Source organism: Lissotriton helveticus, chromosome 9, assembly GCF_964261635.1.
Source record: "Lissotriton helveticus chromosome 9, aLisHel1.1, whole genome shotgun sequence".
NCBI lineage: Eukaryota > Metazoa > Chordata > Amphibia > Caudata > Salamandridae > Lissotriton > Lissotriton helveticus.
In genome coordinates, this window is record NC_136070.1 from 872,173,167 (window position 1) to 872,191,949 (window position 18,783).

The following is an 18,783-nucleotide window of genomic DNA, read 5'->3' on the forward strand; positions in this document are numbered from 1 at the left end:
GTCAGCCCATGAGGCAGAAAACCCCCATGATGCAGATACCGTTATCTGACGCAGTCACACTACGGCACAGGAACGTGTTATCTGATTAGGTCATAACACTTGCGATCTAATTAGACAAGCGATATTCCTCCAGCCCCTGATAAGGCATACGGAGTTCTCATAACAAATCAAACCTATGACAACCTGGCAAAACCCTGCGGCCATTGTTTTGATTTCACCGAGAACTTTAGTAAAAGAATGTGCTAACGAGCAAGTCGTATGACATCTTTATTGACGTATCTATGTCCATCCTTACGTCAATCTCGGCACCTTAAAGGTATAAATATTACCGATCTTGCCATATGCAAACACACGCGTGGTGACGAGACGGAGCAGCCATACTTGCCGAAGCGAAGAGCAGAGCAGACCCCGCTGGCGCAGCCCCGCCTTTCTGACGCGCTGAGAGACGCGCTGCTTTCTCCTGCCGAGAATCCAGCACCGGCGTTTCCGGGTAGCCCTCGCAGGCAACCTGGAATATCGAGACCAGAGAGAGAGATACCATTCCTCATTCATCCTAAATTCCAGGTACAGAACTGAATAACCCCTCACAGAGAATTCTTTAGTTATTCACTTGGCAAAAACAAACTTAACTTAAACTGTAACTATCTATTCCCGCCCACGTTTTAGACTTAGGTCAGGTACACGGGGTAGGCGTATCTAGAAACACCAGTTGAGTACGTTTAGTCAAATGTATATGTGTATATAATATATTGTATTCATTTTAAAACATCTTATGGCTTAGAAACCATATCAATGTTTTTACAGTATTATTTTATACTATTGCTTTTAATGTATGCACTTTACTTAGCTATAAGTATTGCAATAATATCGATCCATTTCTCTTGTATGAGAAAAGAGACTGATCAATAAATAACACCTTTTTATTGAACACGCCCGTCTCTTCCTTTTCTCTACATTCTGATGAGACTAAGAATGCACGTACTGACTGAGTAAAATAATTTGCCTTTTGTTCACACGACTCTCGAGATTGACTCTTGATTAGGGGAGAGCAAAGTTGTCATGTTCTATGGTTGTCAGAAACTAAATCCCTTCTTGTCTAATCAGGGAAGTTAATTCCTCCTTGAACATTCGAGAAAGTTTCTAGTGAACTCTGAGCTAAGCTGGCAAACCCAAAACTTTAAGTCTAGTATCGACAGTAGTAGACCTAGTTAACGTCTGGCCTAGGCCTTTACTGCTGTAGGTATTATTCCAATGCGCAGAGCCTATTGGGAAGATAGGAACTACACTACATGGCGCCCAACGCGTTTGGAAAGGGCGATAAAACTAACGTAAGACATTTAGAGTAACTCAGTCGTGCTTTCTCACTCAGACCCCTTTTCCCAAATACTCCAAAGACGTCTGGAGTGGGTGAAAGGTTATATCCGCCAGACCTCGCAGGAGGGAACTCCTATGTATGGTTCTTGGTATAGTCAACGTTGAAGGATAAACAGTTCCAACATATTGTGCATCTAACCTTTGTTTCCATAAGAAACCTGATCTGCAAACAAACAACATAACCTTCAGGACAGTAAAATGTCAGAAAATGAAGAAGAAAGAGAGGCAGTTAGATTAGCAGCTGACATAGCAGAAGCTGATACTGCACTACAAAATGCAGACCCGGATATAATACTCATCCCGGTCATTAAAAGAAAATCTATAACCTTAAAACTTATAGAAAATGGACTGACACCTAGAGGTGGTACAGTCATATTCGTAATTGAGGCACACGAATATCGGCAGACAGAGGTATATTATTCATGGATACATTTTCCAGCAGCAAATGCTGTAACAAAGTACTTCCACTATTACAAAATAGAGGAACCTCCTAATGAGTACACTCCTTTCGAGGAGGTGGAAGTACCACTCAAATTCCAAGAGCATTTGCTCTTATTTGATGGCGCCCTAAAACATAATAATCACATCACCAGGCTCGGTCCTTTAGGTAGACCAGGAGCAACGTGGCCGGTCCTAGCCGGATACACACCACATCCAGACATCAATGGGATGTCTGCAGCAGAGCTGTTAACACAGCTAAAACAATTAATAAAAATTCATAGACAATTAGTTCAGTATGTGATGCGGACATCAACAATTCAGCCAGCGATTAAAATTCCACAGCTGACCCCTCAACAGGGGAACACAAATAAAATTACACCACAGAACATCCAATCCTGCCTAGGTAAAGTACCGGCTAAACGGAAACAAATACCATTCTGGTTGGCACAGAAAATTACCCAAATAGAGGCGGTGTTTCCTGACACCACCCCGCTAGAAAAACACAGGATTCTGACTATCTGTCTCCCAATGGGAATCGCACCACACATAGAGGACTGTGACACTTGGGGTACAGTCTTTGCTTCCATCTACACAAAAACGCACGGTGTTCCATCCATTTCGGTGATACCAGATGTGCTAAAACAAATTCAAGACGAATACGGTCCAGAACCCGCTTTAACTCTTGGTATGAAATTACTGAAAGACTTCAAGCAGGTCTCGGCTATATTATTAGCCAACATAAAAGGTGAAGCAGCCAACGTGGCGATCCGCCAGAGGTTAAAAGAGACAGATATAGCAGACCAACCAGCTGAAATTGCCAGAATCATAGAAAAATCCTATGAGGAACTAGGTAGGGACAGTTTAGGTGGAATACCAGTAAAACCACAACTGACTGAAAGTCCAGAAAAAATATTTTTTAATAATAATTCACCAAAAAGAACTGGGATGGAAACAAACAATCCAATCCTAAAGAAAAGAAATTCCAGTCCAGAGGAAGGTCTCCTAGGCGAAGGGAGAAATCTCCGAACCAAAGACACAGGTCACCCCAGAGTGACCCCTCTGGGAAAAGATATAACCTTAGAAATAGGGATAATATAAAAAAACCTGATAGATATCAAGACATTGATACGCGTCCCTCTCAATCTTTTCAGACTTCCTCGCAGAAATCGGAAAGAAGAGGACGATCAGAACAAAGAGAAGAGCACGCCAAGTCCAAAGACAAGGAACCTGCTCAGCTAAAAAAGAAATTACAATTTCCAAAAAAGAAGGTAGCCAGTATCAAGGTAGTTAACAATGCCGAGAATACTGAGGACACAACTGAAAAACGGAGAGTGGGCTCAGACAATGCTAGACAGCGCAGCAGAAGTGAGCATAGCTCGCAAAGTCCTTATGAATCATCTGGAGACAGTGGACACGAATGAATATCTTCAAGTGGAAACTGCAGACACCCGGGTTAGCAAACCTCACAAGATATACGATATAACATTACGTATAGAGGGAGATAAGACTAGGAAAATAAGGGGACTATTTTGGGATAATCTCTCCAAGGGCTATGACATCCTTCTAGCTGAAAAAGACTGGCCACCAGAGTTTGTCAGGGAGTGCCCTCATGGCGAAGAAGTAATTATGCCTGCCTTCTCAAATCAAATTCCAATTCATAAAAAATACACACTTGCTAGAAAGTGGGCAGTGGCTCTAGCACCTGCTTTATATAAAAATCATGTAGGATGGGATGAGGACTCCCCTCCTCACAAAATCCAGTTAAAATCACAACCTACTGCACAAAGGCAGTACCCAATTAAGCAAGAAGCTAAAAAACAGGTAAATGAAATACTAGATCAGCTAGAATACCAGGGGGTGATTGAAACTTGCACCTCACAAATGAACAATCCTTTGTTTCCGGTCTCCAAACCAGACAATTCATATCGTCTAGTTTTGGATTACTGACACCTTAACACATGTTGCAAAACTTTTGCAGTGCAAAACTCACACAGTGCTGCACTAATGAATAACATAGTGCGCAAAAAATACAAAACAACCTTAGACATCTCTAATGGATTCTTTTGTCAAAACATAGCACCAGAGAGCAGATATTTAACTGCATTCTCAGTAAATGGCACTCAAAAACAATTCTGTCGGTTAGCCCAGGGGTACAAGAACAGCCCGGGGGTATTCTCAGCGAGAGTAACAGAATTACTACAACTATATGATGATGAAGCATTATCTTATGTCGATGACATTTACTTAACAGATGATGACTTGGAGACTCACTTGAAAAGAGAGAACACCATAATACTTGGGTTCGCTGCAGAGGGTTACAAATTCAACTTTAAAAAATCCAGAATTGCCCATCTAACAGTCTTGTACGTAGGATATGAATTATCAAGTATAGCCTGGTTGACAATTTTTTAACAACTAGAAGAAACATATCCTCTGCCAATCGACATTCTGCCTTTACGACATTACGCCTGTGTAATCTATACAGACGGACATGCTCAACCCTCCGTTTGGGGAGAACAAGCATACAACCCCACATGTGAGATTACAAAAGAAGTGTGGCGCGGAGGTAAACTAAAACCTCTATTAACAAATACACACTCAGTAGAAACTAATTCAGAAAAACAAACTGAAATAATAGCATTGAAAATGGCGCTAGATAATGCGGATCGCGAATTCCCGACACTTATAGTGTCAGATTCATATTACTGCGTCAAATCATATAACAGCGATTTGCAGACATGGATTCAAAACGGTTACAAAGATGACACAGATGCACCAATAAAGCAGAAACTGCTCTGGGAACAAATAGTTCTATTACAAAAAGAACTACCAAAGACTCACGTGATACATACACTGAGTCATCAACGTGATGGCGTTCACGTTGCAGGGAATTCATTGGCTGATGAGGCCGCGAAGGCAGCTGTGCAAACGGCTTCCGTAGCTGCCGTCACCCGGTCAAAAACAAAAATAGACAGCGAAATATTACAAGCTGTCAGCGCTTCAGAAAAGGATTCGATAGAACCACTCCCTAAAGGCTTTCCAGTAAAATACTCATACATAACTGATGCAAACAATGTTCCTTTTGCTCGAATCCCTGGAGTGGGGGATAGGGCAATTCCAAACATGGAACATAGGTTAGGACTAATAATAGCGGCACATGAAGGGCTTGCTTCTATTCATGCTGGCGTCTCAGCCACAGTATCATTATTAAAGCAGAGATACTGGTGGCCACAAATGAGAAGACAAACAAGGAACTATGTTCTAGAATGTGAAATAAGTCAAAAAATGAAAGTATCAACGGTGAGACGTCCAGCGCAGACGCCCCTTCTAATCTCGGATAAACCATTAGCCTGTGTTTATCTAGACCACTGCGGTCCCTTGCAAAGGGATGGTAACTATAAATATATCTTGGTCGCAGTGGATTCATGCACGAGATTCATATGGATGTGGCCCCAGCGAACGGCTGACGCCAGAACTGTTATAAAAGATTTGCGAGTCTTTATCGGCACATACGCAATTGGCATGCTGCATTCGGACAATGGTCCTGCTTTTACCTCTCGGGCTTATAAGGAGGCCATGGTCAGCATGGGCGTGCAATTGCGGTACTCTTGTCCATTTCACCCTGAGGGGAACGGAATTGTTGAAAGAAAAAAACGTGACATAAAGCAATCTATAACGGCAAAGGTATTAGGTTCGGGAGCTGGGTGGGTCAAACATCTAATAAGTGTCCAACGTAGTCTCAATAACTTGCCAAGAAATTCTCTGAAGGGATTAAGTGCGTACGAATTATTATTTGGAACTAGGATGATGATCTCTGACATTGATAGTCAGACTTCAGTGGTGAAAGAAAAAAGCTTTGATATCAAAGACCGTTTGGCTATTTTGCAGGACTTAAACAAAACAAGAAAAGACCTGAGCAACATAAAGTTGAAACAACAGCCAACAACCACTGAAGAACCACCACCTGTCCCAGCAAGACCTGTCTGGATTCCAAAAGTCGGGGATCTAGTCAGGGAAAAGATCGCGGTAAAGAAGGAATTTGGGCCTTCTTACAGAAAAGCAGTTCCTGTCTTGTCTGTCAACGGGACAAGATCAGTTGTACTACCGCCACTTGCTGGTAAAAAGGAGAACCGAGTTGTATCCATCGACCTGGTAAAACCACAACATGTGGCCGATAACAAACAGTAGGCCAAGTGGACTCCCAATAAGTAGCAGAACACCAAGGTTTGCTACCAGTACAGAGGTCCTAACGAAGAGGCTCATCACATTCGAAACGCCTACAGAAGAACAACAAGGACTATGCAAAAATGCAATAGAACTAAGACCTCTGAATACGCAAATAAAAACATTTAGCAGAGACACACCAATCCACAATGAAGTACCAAGTGAAAATGCAAGAAACAGAAATCCTGAACCAATTGGAACAATTGACAGAACTGCATCCGGCTACTTCATTAACTTCGATGATTCCTCTGAGGGCTTCAGCGAATCAAAGACACAGCCATCATCAAAAACCTTTAAAGACAAAGCTAAGGAACTTTTGAGACAACTGAAAGAAACATATCTGATTTCTCCATGGATTGAATTTTGGGTGGGTTTTGGTGCATTTATCCTCATACTTTGGCTCATCATTGTACTTACTTTGGGACGCTTCATTGAGGGAAAATATGCTAAAATGGACACAGCAAGTCAGAAAATCAACTTGATCCTCAAACCACACACATCTTCACACGTCGAGAAAAGAGAACTTTCTTCAGCCAACTTCACAGCCAATCCGATACCTGCTGGGGTAGCTTGGGACAACCCTGACTATGAAATTTATGGTCCGGTCGAGATCCTGAAATATCCACACCAAATTAAGATCTCATTGAGTGACTTTGCAAAACCAAACTCATTTGCTGATGATTGGGACTTCGAAAGCATTAATAACATGATGTCTGACTTAGTAATGTCTGCAAAATTTACCAAACATGATTATTTGCAGGGTTCTACAAAGTATGACAGTATGTATTGCTATAACCACTATGGTAACCACTTTTTACATAGATCTGCACAAATTAGAAATGTTTTAAATTATAATCAATGGGAACATTGTGCAACACCTCCAAAAGGGAGCTCAAGAACCGTTTACGACAAATATTCATATTTTTCAGGTTTTAACACAAGTAATGCTGAAGCATTTTATTTTAAATTGTCAAACAAGACAGGAACCAAAACCATGATAACCAACACAAAATTGTTATATTCAGACTCATTTTTTGAACAAATGAATACTTTTGGATTTGATTATTGGGACAAAAATGTTGAATTGAAAAGTGTTTGGGGTACAAAAGAATGGCAAGTACAGGGTATAGAAGCTTTGTTTAGAGCCTGCATGATCCCAGAACAAATGATATTTTTAAATGACACTGTTCAACAGACCACCTGTCTTGGCTTAGCCAAAATCAAAGATTTAAATAAACCGTCTATTCCAAAGCCAATAATGTTTAGCAATAACTCTGATACAGATGAGGAGATAGACGTAAACCAAATATTAAACCAAAACAGAACACATCCTGATTGGAAACAGTGGTTGATCTGGCCCACAGATACTAATAACTGTCAAGACAGATTCCTGAACAAAACACATGGGTTCAAAATGACCAGGCCAGACCCTAGATATCCTCAAAGACATCACCCAGGGATAATAACCACCTACAGTGTGGGCAAATTATGCCTTCAATGGCTACAAACTTCCACACTGGCAGAAATTAAGCAACACCTAACTTTACTTACTGATGGTGCTGACTTGCGTGATTTCACTTTGGGACCACGCAAACAGCGTCAAAAGCGTTTCATAGCAGCCTCTGTATATGCAGCATACAATGAGGCCTGGAAGGTTACTCAAATTGAAACAGCAGAGAGAATACGGGAAATTGACCGTATTAATTTGGAAAAATCACTTTCTGTAGTGGACAATGGGTTAATGACTCTGTCCTCCAGAATTTTTTCTTTGGACAGCATTGTGTCGTCAGCAATCGATATATTATCGCAAGACTTACTGCTATTACAACACGGTCAGTCACAATTGCGTTCTATTGTACAGCTTGGCTGGACGTTACAAAATCTTCGTTCAGGCTATGTGCCTTGGCGTTTAATCAACACAACGTCACTATTCCAAATCTTTAACCTTACTGATAGACAAATCAGTATGGCGCAAAAGGGTGCTGATTATACAATCTTGAGCATTGAAAAACTAGAAAGATTACCAATGACAATGTCAGAACGACCTGTCAATGAATGGATAATACATGGGATAATAAATATTCCAATCTCAACCTTCAGGTTTCAATACTGCCAAAAATATATACAGGCTGGCATGTACGAGAAATTGGGAAAGGGGTACCTTAAAACAACATGGAACCTGCCCTATTCACATGCATGTGTCAGTAATAAAGGACAGAAAGTGTTTCTTAGTGGCAACAATTGTGCGATGTCACTGAGTGGCACACTTCTGTGTAACGGAATTAGTTTGCATGGAGCCTGTGAAGGGAATTCATACAACCTTTCATGTGTCTTTCCTCTGGACAATTGACAACACCCATAAGAGTCTTGTTTTTGTCAAAAGACATTTTTTAGTTCCATGTAGTAAAGTGGGTACAGAGTACGGTGGATTACACTTTAAAAGACACAGTCAATACATCATGAGATTTTATTTGTTCAGAACTCCTACATTCTTTTTTGAGTATTTGTTTGAATATTTGCTTTCTCGTAATACAAATGTTAATACATATACACCTGCTTATACGATTGGTCTTTTTCACTTTAAACCATGTTCAATAAATTAAATAACAAACAATTTATTTGAGATATCACTCACAGACATCAAAAAATAAGAATTGCTTTTGCAACATTGCTTGTTAGCACTTTTTCCTACTGCATAAATACGTAACAAATTGCCTTTGAGGGCCTCATTTTGAGTTCGGGGTCTGAGGACCACCAAACTCACAGTGGCGCAGTGGTGGCAGTCCTACAGCCAGATTATAAGATGCACTGTCGTACAGCAATGGCAGCTGCGCAACTTCCTGGAATCAGAGATCCCTGGTGTGGTGGTCCGAGGGCTGCAATATGCTTGGTGGTGCCCTGCAGCACCGCCAAGCATAATACGACTTTCCTCACTGCCAGCGGTCTCATGGAGGTTCTTACTCCTTGAAACTCCTGGCAGTGAGGATAGAGAGGGGGGCCTACAGGACCACCTGTTGGCCCTGTGTACAAGGGTATATGCAAGGGAGCACACGTTGTGCCCCTCTGTGTGTATGCACCCCAGTTACTACACAACATGGACTGCATGCAGAGTCCATGCCGTGCAAGACCTGTCTTTGGCGCTCTAATTACAGTTTCCATTTTTAGAGGCACCACCATGGGACTGCCAAAGAAATAGCCTCCAGACGCAAGAAAACTTGTAATCTGGCAGGCCGTGCTCACACAGCTTTGGCAGTGTTGGAGCCGGGTGGCGGCGTGGCAACCCCGCTTCCACACCACCAAAGTCGTAATCGGGCCCTAAATTAAGCCTGACTGCTTTTGCGCCAAGCTACTAGAGAGCTAAACATATGTTAATTTACTGACTTTTGTGGTTCACCCTGTCAAGGATTGTGGTTGTTTGCTTGAATAGGTGTTTCACCATCCTCAACCAATACCCAAATTTCTCACAGGAAACATTACAATAGAGTTATGTCTTTTATATGTGATGTAGCTGAGGAAGTTAAATTGCATTGGCCGGGGTGCCTTGTGTGTTTATGTTGTTTTATGTGTCAATTAGCTCTTTTCACAAAAAAATAGTTAACTAATTGATTACACATACAATGGAAGAGTTGGATCTTGTTTAGTTAAGCTTATATTGAGAGTTGCAAACAATTGTGAAATCGTGCGACTATTACAGGTAAGATAACGAAAGTTCACCATGTACACAGATATGATTCAAAGCAAAGTTCATTGATTTTTCATCTAATTCAGCATAAACTCAAATTTAATGAAGTATAATATTCACTTAATTGAGTCAGTGACAACTCGATTTGATCCTTTTTGTTGTGACAGAAAAGATGCAGGAAGAAATAGACGAGGTGATCGGCAGACACCGTCAGATTTCTGTCGAAGACAGGAATAAAATGCCATACACTGATGCTGTCATCCATGAGATCCAAAGATATTGTAACCTCATGCCATTTGGAGTTCCCCATTCTGTGATTTGTAACACAAAGTTCAGAGGATACACGATTCCCAAGGTGAGTGATCATTGACCCGGGGCACATATTCGGTAGAAAAAAAATATCCAGAAAGTGTTGCTCAGCAGTTTAATGATAGTGTAGTGTGACTGGTGAGGTGTGTTAACATATGAGGCAGAAGTACCAGGAAACCAATCAAAGACGATATGGATGTTATCCCTTTATGTCCTGCCCATTTGAGGAAAAATAGAGATATTGCCACAAAAAGTGTCTTGTCATAATTATACAAGAAAATGCAGAAAAAAGAGATTGGTGAGTAAGAACGAACGTACTTGTCATCTTAAGAAGACATTTGTGATTTGGATACCCAAATTATAGAAAGATCTTACCCAGTAAACCCATACAACTATGATGTAGTGCCTGGGGTTTATAAAGGCAAATTGGATCTTTTATTTATTTACACTAACGGCCCTAGGCTTTCCATGACTGCAAATTAAAACAATTAGATTATGGGCTGATTTACAGTTCAGCATGTAGATTGTACCCCAACAGGACAACAGGGAAAAAGACTTCACCACTCTGTAACCCACTCCAAATTTAGAGATGACCACTTGCCCAGGACATCCCTGATTATCGACATGAATGTCTGTCATTTCCATGTGATTTAGCTATACATTTTTTCTCTTTGAGGTATACCCTAGGCTTCAGTGATGTCAACTATTATTTCATAAAAGTAAAGTTCTTATGGCATACTTTTTGGGGATTCAGGGTCAAACATCATATGGTGTTGCATCTTGTGATTTCATTGAGGTCAAAAGAGTGTGTGTGGTTCTCTACCCGTGGCATTTTAGTGAATCGACATTCATGACATGTCAACAACTTGGCACTTCTGCTCATTTGAATGAGAGGCCAAAGTAATAGATTGGTTCTGCTTCTAGTTTGTTTTTAATCCATTTCTATGAATTCTGCAATTTGCCACTCAGTCATGGGTGGTGAGCGATGGCACAGACGGTTAGTGTGAGTCCTTTATCCCTTACGATTTCTTTTTCTTCTTTGCCATATTCCTAGTGAGCATTTTAGAGAAGGCCTGAACTGATCATTTTTTGCTGTTTCTAGATTGTAGTTTGTTACATTTGCAGTCTCTGAGTTAAATTGCGGGTAGTAAAAAGATGGCATGGGTAGTCAGTGAAGATCCTTACTCCCCTGGGATTTCTTTTTCTTACATCCCCCTTCTTTAGGGATTGTTGATAGACCCGGTGCTTGTAGGCATTTAAGTGGAAGTCATCAACTGTTGCTGTTTTAGATTATTTTTATTTGTTTCCACAAAGTCAGAAACATTCCACATTATTTGGTTTCTCTAGTTAAAAGAAACATTTGTGTTGTTTTAGTTTGTCTTAGTCCTGACAATCTTATTGGAAGCCATTTTGTTGTTTTGTGAAATGGGTGGTATGTCCTGCATAGGAGCTTAAAGTGGATTACGTATTTGAGGTGATAACCCAAAGTTGGTCAATATCCTCCCCTGTAGGTTCCATGGCATCACCCTAAGGATCAGCTTCCTCACTGACTGTGGGAACTTATGAAGCAGGATTCCCATGCCCCCTGCACCTTCTCATTTGGCAGGCACCTGGGGAATTGTTCCAGGCTTCAGGACCTTTTTTCTCTCCTTTTGGGCTGCCATAGACTATGTTGTCAGGCACACCCATTCAGGTAACCCTAACATCTTCAAGTGGGACCAAGCTCCATCTCCTTCCTGATGGTAAGCTGCATGCCATTCTGAAGCTGACAATACATAGGCATGGCTAGACTCACAGCTACCCTTAAATAACATAAGACCCCACCACCCAAAGGGAACCAGGGCCATGGGGTACTGACTCTTGTGGTTGTCAGCTGTCACAACTTGGTGGATTCATTGAGGATTGCCTATTCTGAGGAAACCAGATGACACGTAACAGTAGTCATGATGACTCCTGTGTTTCTCAGAGCCTCCACACTCTGTCCATTGATGGTGACCCATTGCCTATACTTTTTAGAATATGCTACTCTTCCCTCTACTACCTCCTTTCAGAATACTATAGTTGCCATCCCTGTGGTCTGCACATCAGAGTGGGGCTGCTTCCTCTCCTTACAGTTGTATTCCCCCTCAAAGTGCCAATATTGGTAACACCCATTGCATGTGGGCTTAAAGTGGCCCGGGGACTTCTTTCCATGGATAAACGTTTCTTTTGGTCTGCATTATACTGGGACTCCTTCCCCTGAGACCTCTTTTGAGTACCTTGAGCAAACTCTTTGGTTATATCCTTGTTACCCCCTTTCTTCTGCTGGGGAGCACTTTGTCTACCCTTCTTGGGGTATCCACCAGGTATCTTCTTGTGAACCCTGGTGATGAGCAAGCGGTCCCCCTCCTTTGCCTGCTCCTGGGGTACAGTGAGCTGGGAATGTACCATATTTTGGAGCACATCTGGAAAAGAATTACTGAGCATGTGCTCCCCTACAGCTTAATTATACAGCGCATTGTAGCTACTCACTCCGCTACCGTTAACCTAACCATCCAATGCCTTGCAAAAGTAATCCATGAAAACCCCACAGGACTGCCTTGTCAGCTTCTGAATGTGTCTAGATTTCAACCTGTAGTTATTAGGGGTACAATCATGTTTCCTGACAAGGGCTTTCTTCTTGAGTCTGTACTTCATTGTGTCACCCTTCCCTAGGGCCAATAGTGAATCACTCCACTCGGTTAGTATATTTCTCCAGAGGCAGACTCCCTAATCGTTCTTGCGGTCCCTATGCATGTTTAATGCTATCTAACAGTTCTCAAGCATTTGCCTATATAATTTCTAGCCTCAAACTTGGGGTTGATTAGGATGGCAGGCAGACTTACGTCCTCCCACCACCCTATAGGGAATCGGGACGGCCTGACAGGCTGTCAGCGGTCCCGAAATAGGCAATACAAGGTGACCACCACCATGGCGGTCCCAATGCCTATATTTTGTATTGCGGCAGGTACTGCTGGCTGAAGCACCCACCGCAATGCAATATAGGGACACTCCACATAACCTTGCACTACGTGGCAGGCACCATGTGGGGACTGCCACGTGGTGCAAGGAGAAAAGGGTGCCCACATCGGTGGGATGGGGGAAGAGGAGGCTGCTATGGGCCACCAAAGTCCTTTTCCACCAGCCTTTTCAAGGTGGTTAACTGGTCATGAAAAGGCGGGTGGAAAGGGACATTGTAATCCCTATGGCAGTGCCTGGTAGGCACCGCTACCATGGTAGGGACTACAACTCCTTCCGCCGCCCCTGCGGGCTCAAGTATCCCGTTGGATACGTGATGGTTGGTCTTTCCGACCACCAACAAACCGCCTGCCATCTTTATGTGGTTGGCGGTAAACTTGCTTAGGATGGCGGTGAGACTGCTGGCAGTGAGACTGCCACCGATGGGCTGTTGGTGGCAGTCTCATCACCTTCCTGATCAGCCAGCACCTTAGATACTAGATCCTTTGGTATGCGGACCACCCTATCTCCAATCGGCACTGGGTTGTCCTTGACACTATTGCTGCTGGACCCTGTATCTCTGTTTTTCAAGCCCAGCTACTAACTCATCTGATAAGCCAAAATATTTTTTTTATCTTCCAATGGCCTCTGAGCTGCTATCTTTTCAGCCAGCTTTTTCTCCTCCAAGGCCATATTTCTAGCCAACTTCCTCCTTGGATGCCTCTGCTTTTTCTCCCCTGAAGCCAGATTCAGTTTGGCCAGCTTCAGCCTGAATTCTCTTTAACCTCTCCTATGCTCCAGAACTTAAGGGTCCAGGTTGCTGGAGGACACAATTCTTTTGTGAGTAAGTTTTCCTGCTCTTCCTGCTGCAGCCCTGGGACCACAGTCAGGCCAGATCATGGACACTATATCTACACCACAAATATCTACCTACAAATTTACTGACACAATATTATTGTTACAAAAATATCAACATCCCATACTTAATTTAAGAAAGCCACTACTATCGAAAATAATATTGATTTTAAAAATATCTAATTTAACATATATCAAAAACAACATCAGAAACAAAAATATTGTCATTTTTTATCAAATGTATTTTTATCGAGTTCAGCAATGCAATACAAAACAGCATTTGGACAGACATAACGTTTCAGGGGACTTCCAATCCCAGTTGCCACATGTGCTTCAGATATCTGAGCATCGGGGAAGGATGTCATGTGTCCATGTGAGCTCGTGAGGTAGAAACCTGACCAGACAATGCAAGCTAGAACTCCTGTACTTATACCTCCCCTATGGCCCTCCCTAACCCCAACTGCCTCCCTGCCCTGGTGCCTACCCTCCCCATCCCCCCTCCCCTCGGTGTGTTCCGGTGAGTCGTCGGTTGGTGACTAAAGGGACCTGATCTAGACAGTGCGTTGCGCCTCAGCTGTCGTGTTGTGGAATTCATCCGCTAATCTGAGGACCCTTAGGTATTTAGGGCATGTAAGCTCGTTAAATTCTTGGGTCAGCAGGGAAACCAAAGGCAGCCATATTTCTTTGAAAGTGTCGGATGTTTGTGTGAGCGAGGCCTGTATCCTCTCCATCCCCATTATGTACCATAGCCGGTGTAGCCACCCAGTGTGCGTAGGTTTTCTCTACGTGCCCCAAAGTGAGAGGATGTGTTGTGTTGCAGCCCCGAACGCCAATCCCATCTGTTCCCCTCGCAGTGATTTGAGTGGGAACATGAGTCTGTTAGGAAGACCGAGGATCGCGTACGCCGGGAAGCGGGGGACCTCTGTCTCAAAGTACGTATCTATGTCCCGGAGTACCCCCTCCCAGTACTCCGGCACCTCCACGCATTCCAAAAGTATGTGTAGCATGGTCCCTGTGTGCCCGCATCCCCTCCAACATGAGGGGTCCCTACGTGGGTTACCCTGATGCAAGCGTTCCGGCGTCATGTGCCAGTAGTAGGCCACTTTCACCGCCGATTCTCTGCTGGCCGTGTTTCTAGCAGTGTGGTGCGCTCGATAAAAGATGTCTTGCCATTCTTTGTCCGAGAGCGTGCGTCCCAATTCTCTTTCCCATCGTCTCTGACCTGCTGATCTTGTCGTGGGTGGGGGGGAAGTCAGCAGTTTGTATAATTCTTTGATTGACCGCGAGTCTGTGGACTTAGTGACATCACTTTTAACTAAGAATAGACTATTTAAAAAAATATAGAGACCACCAATATCGACAACATAAATATTGAAAAATCATGTTAACACCTAGCAATAAAAAATACCAAAAACACAAATTTTAAATAAATAAAAATATATATCCCATAATAAGAACTATTTTTTCTAAACACAATCAAATATTTTCTTTACCAAAATAAATACATTAAAAATTATATCAACATAAAACTGCTTTAAATTCTAAATACACATATCTACATCCCACCTAAATTTATCATAAATGTATATTCACATGAAAAAATATGTTATTAATTTAAAATAAATAGATATAACATTAAATAAAAGAACTGATCTCCAAATGCAGCATTCAAATACATTAATCAGTGTTCTCGAAATAAGGATATAAAAGACTATTAAAAATCAAAAGGTTTAAAAGACATCCCCAACCTTTTCCCCATATACACAACCCTGGGTGTTGCTATGTATTATTTTGCCCCTATCATCCTGAGGGAAATTCAATAGTGGAAAGGAAAAACTGTGACCTAGAGCAGTCTTTAACAGCTAGAGTATTATGTTCATGTCGTAGTTGGATACATTGCTTGCATGGAGTCTGGAGTGCTTTAAATAATCTGCCTATGCAAGCCTTGAGTGACCGGACTCCCTATGAATGCCTATTTGGAATCCAGATGTATGTTCCACATCTCAAAAACCCTGGCACAGATACGACACACATGCCTATCAACATCAATGAACATTGCTGTCTTACACAAACTTTAAGACTTCAGAGATGAGCGCTCAAATGAAATTTCCAAACGTTCTGCTACTGCCGAAGTAAAGGAGCAACCAGCAAGTTCTCGCTGGATTCCTAAAGCTGGGGATCTGATTCAAGAGAAGATTACAGAAAAGAAAAAGATTTCAACCCGTCATACAGAGCAGAGTAGTTAGTATTCAAGGTACCAGAACTGTGATATTGCCACCGCTTGCTGATTGTCTCTATTGATCTCATTAAACTACACTATATGCCAGTCCTACATAGTGAGCCAAATGAGCTCCTTGGCATCTACCTGTCTCTTTTCACTCCCATGCAGGAAAACCCTCTACAATCATGAAATAATACAAATATTGTTTCTCCTCAACTAGGGACTTTAGATGCTGATGTTTTACTGCTTCCTCTTACTACTACTGATACAGGATGCACTTAAGTTGTGACTATACCGTTTTCTACAGCTATTTCTAAGAATGAAGTTGTTTATTAACAACCACATTTGGAGGTGTCTACCAGTTCTCCAGTACCACATGAGGTTTCTGTTTCTACGCTGACTGCCTCCGGCTACTTTGCTGACAATGATGACTTTTCCTTTGATTCCTCTAGTTCTGTACTACATGGTGCACATGCTTTTCTTCTTTGGCTGAAACAGCCTTATCTAATTTGCCCTTAGTCCTACATTTGGATTTCTATTTCACTACTTTTCCTCTTTATTTGGATTGGATTTGTTACAGTATTTTTTCTTGCTTTTTAAATGGACATTACCTTCCAGACTGCTCTGCTGCAGTACTGGTATCTGATGCAGTGGTGGCCTGTGACTTTCAAAAGTGGTGGGCGGAATTCTATTGCCATAACAACCACAAGGCAACATGTTTTAGGGATACAGCTTGTAATTTTTTGTTCCTAAATCACAACATTAACTTCCACCAGCTGCATCCGTTCTTCAAGTTCACCAGAAGTCTGGCTTGCTCGAGCCAGCTTGACTGACTATGCCCCAGCCCTTCTGACATTTCAGAGTTCAGCAGCCACCAGGTCTGCTTCCGGTTTAAGAATAAGAAGCCCAGCAAGGCTTGGAACACTTGGCAAGTTGTTCAACCCACTGCCCAGCAAATCAAAAACCAAATGTATCACGGCTGTGCCATTGGACTTGTTGAGTTTTAAAGCTATCAGCGACCATCTCAAATATAGTGGTCACATTCCAAAAATGAACCCAGGGAACACTGCCAGCTCGCAGGCATGCACTGCCAACACAGATTTTTTTGTAATATCGTAAGGCAGGGCTGGGAGACTAAAATGCTAAGTGTGCGATTCCTAGCTTTGTTCAAGGATGTATACAAATGTTGTGGAAAGGTAGAAACTAAAAAGCAATTCTCAAGGTGTCTTTTTCATAGACAGGCTGTGTCTCTACATATATGGCAGGCATCCTAGGAAGGAGGACTCAGCATGTTTTGTTTGTTATGATTAATGACAGTCCCCACTCCCAATTCAGCTTTCAGTAACTTGGGAAAAAAAACTGCTGTGCGCTTGCTTGTTACCGTAATGTAGAAGCCTTTCTTTTTCCAACATCTGGTTCCTGTGGTATCACTTTAGTTTGGACCTGATTACAATAATGAGCTAACGTGTAATGCTGCACAAGGGCTGATTATCCAGAAAGCAGAGCTGCAGAACAAATTGTTGACACCCACTACACTGTGTTACTGTCGGCTAGCCATGCCTCTTCCCCTTTATGTCACTGATGCTCTGCTGACTGCACCAAGGTCCATTTCATAAGCACCCCATTTTAAATTCAAGCACTAGCGCTTTTTTCAGCCACTCCCACCAGACTGATGCAACTCTCCCCGCTTGTCCCTCAGGCGAGGAACTGTCCTTGCCCTGCGTGCACATTTGTTGGAGGACTCTGTCCGACCTCACAAGAAGAAAATATCTTAAATCATTTTACGGAGTAGCAACAAGCAGTGAGCACTTCTTAAAAGCTGCTTCATGGTGTTCATTCTCTCCCTTTAGTCTCCTCACCTATTCTGTTAGGGCAACACCCCCTTTGCCTTTTAACACCAGGCACCAGTGAGCTAAGGTATTGAAACCTTATTCTTCTTCATATAAAGTGCAAAGAGGTCCATCCCTTGTGAACATTTCTGCACTTCCTATCTCTGATGGAATTGTTTGGCATAAGGCCCCATTTGATATTTTTCATCATACAGAATTTCTGCAGATTCCTTATGTGTTTACGCTGTACAGGGATGCCTTCATTATTCCTAGCTCCTTCTCCAATGAATGGGATGTGAACACTGTCAAAAGCATGCTTTCTAAACTGGAATCCTATACAGTATTTGAAAGTGAAGATTTGTATTTGAATTCTGATAATTATGGTGGGATGTTTTGTTATCATCACTATGCCCATCACTATTTACATAGAGCTAGTACTCTAGGTACAGATTTCAATACTATACATTGGGAACATTGCCCAACACCACCAGGAGGTCGTTCAAACACTATTTGAAAAAGTTTGTATATTTTCTGGTCACAACCCTTTAGACCTAGTTTCTTATTATAAGCTTACAACTTCTCCAGAGTGAAAAATATGCTAACTTGTAGCGCTTACCCAGGATTACTTTTACCTGGGTATAGTATTTGATTCTAAGGGGAATTGGGGACCCCTGTACTACTTCAGTATGGTGCACATTTTCTTGCTCTGTTGAGTATGTTTTTAACCTGGCCAGATGTATCGGGGAAAAACTGTTCCCCCATTGGAAGTGTATAGGAGGAAATGCCTCACTGTTTTGTTGTATGGTGAAGGCATATGGGACTATTGTAACCCCAAGCCACTTTAAGGGGTCCAAAATGGAGCACAAGGGAGA

General features: G+C 42.2%; 1 protein-coding gene across 2 annotated transcripts in view; it reads left to right on the forward strand.

The window, feature by feature from the left end:
* Positions 1–18,783, forward strand: part of LOC144783023 (cytochrome P450 2G1-like) — a 278,934-nt gene that overhangs the window by 221,661 nt on the left and 38,490 nt on the right. For both annotated transcript variants that reach the window (XM_078662211.1, XM_078662212.1), the window contains exon 8: positions 9,889–10,076. In XM_078662211.1, the coding sequence (XP_078518337.1) occupies positions 9,889–10,076 (188 nt within the window). The remainder of the gene's footprint in view (positions 1–9,888; positions 10,077–18,783) is intronic.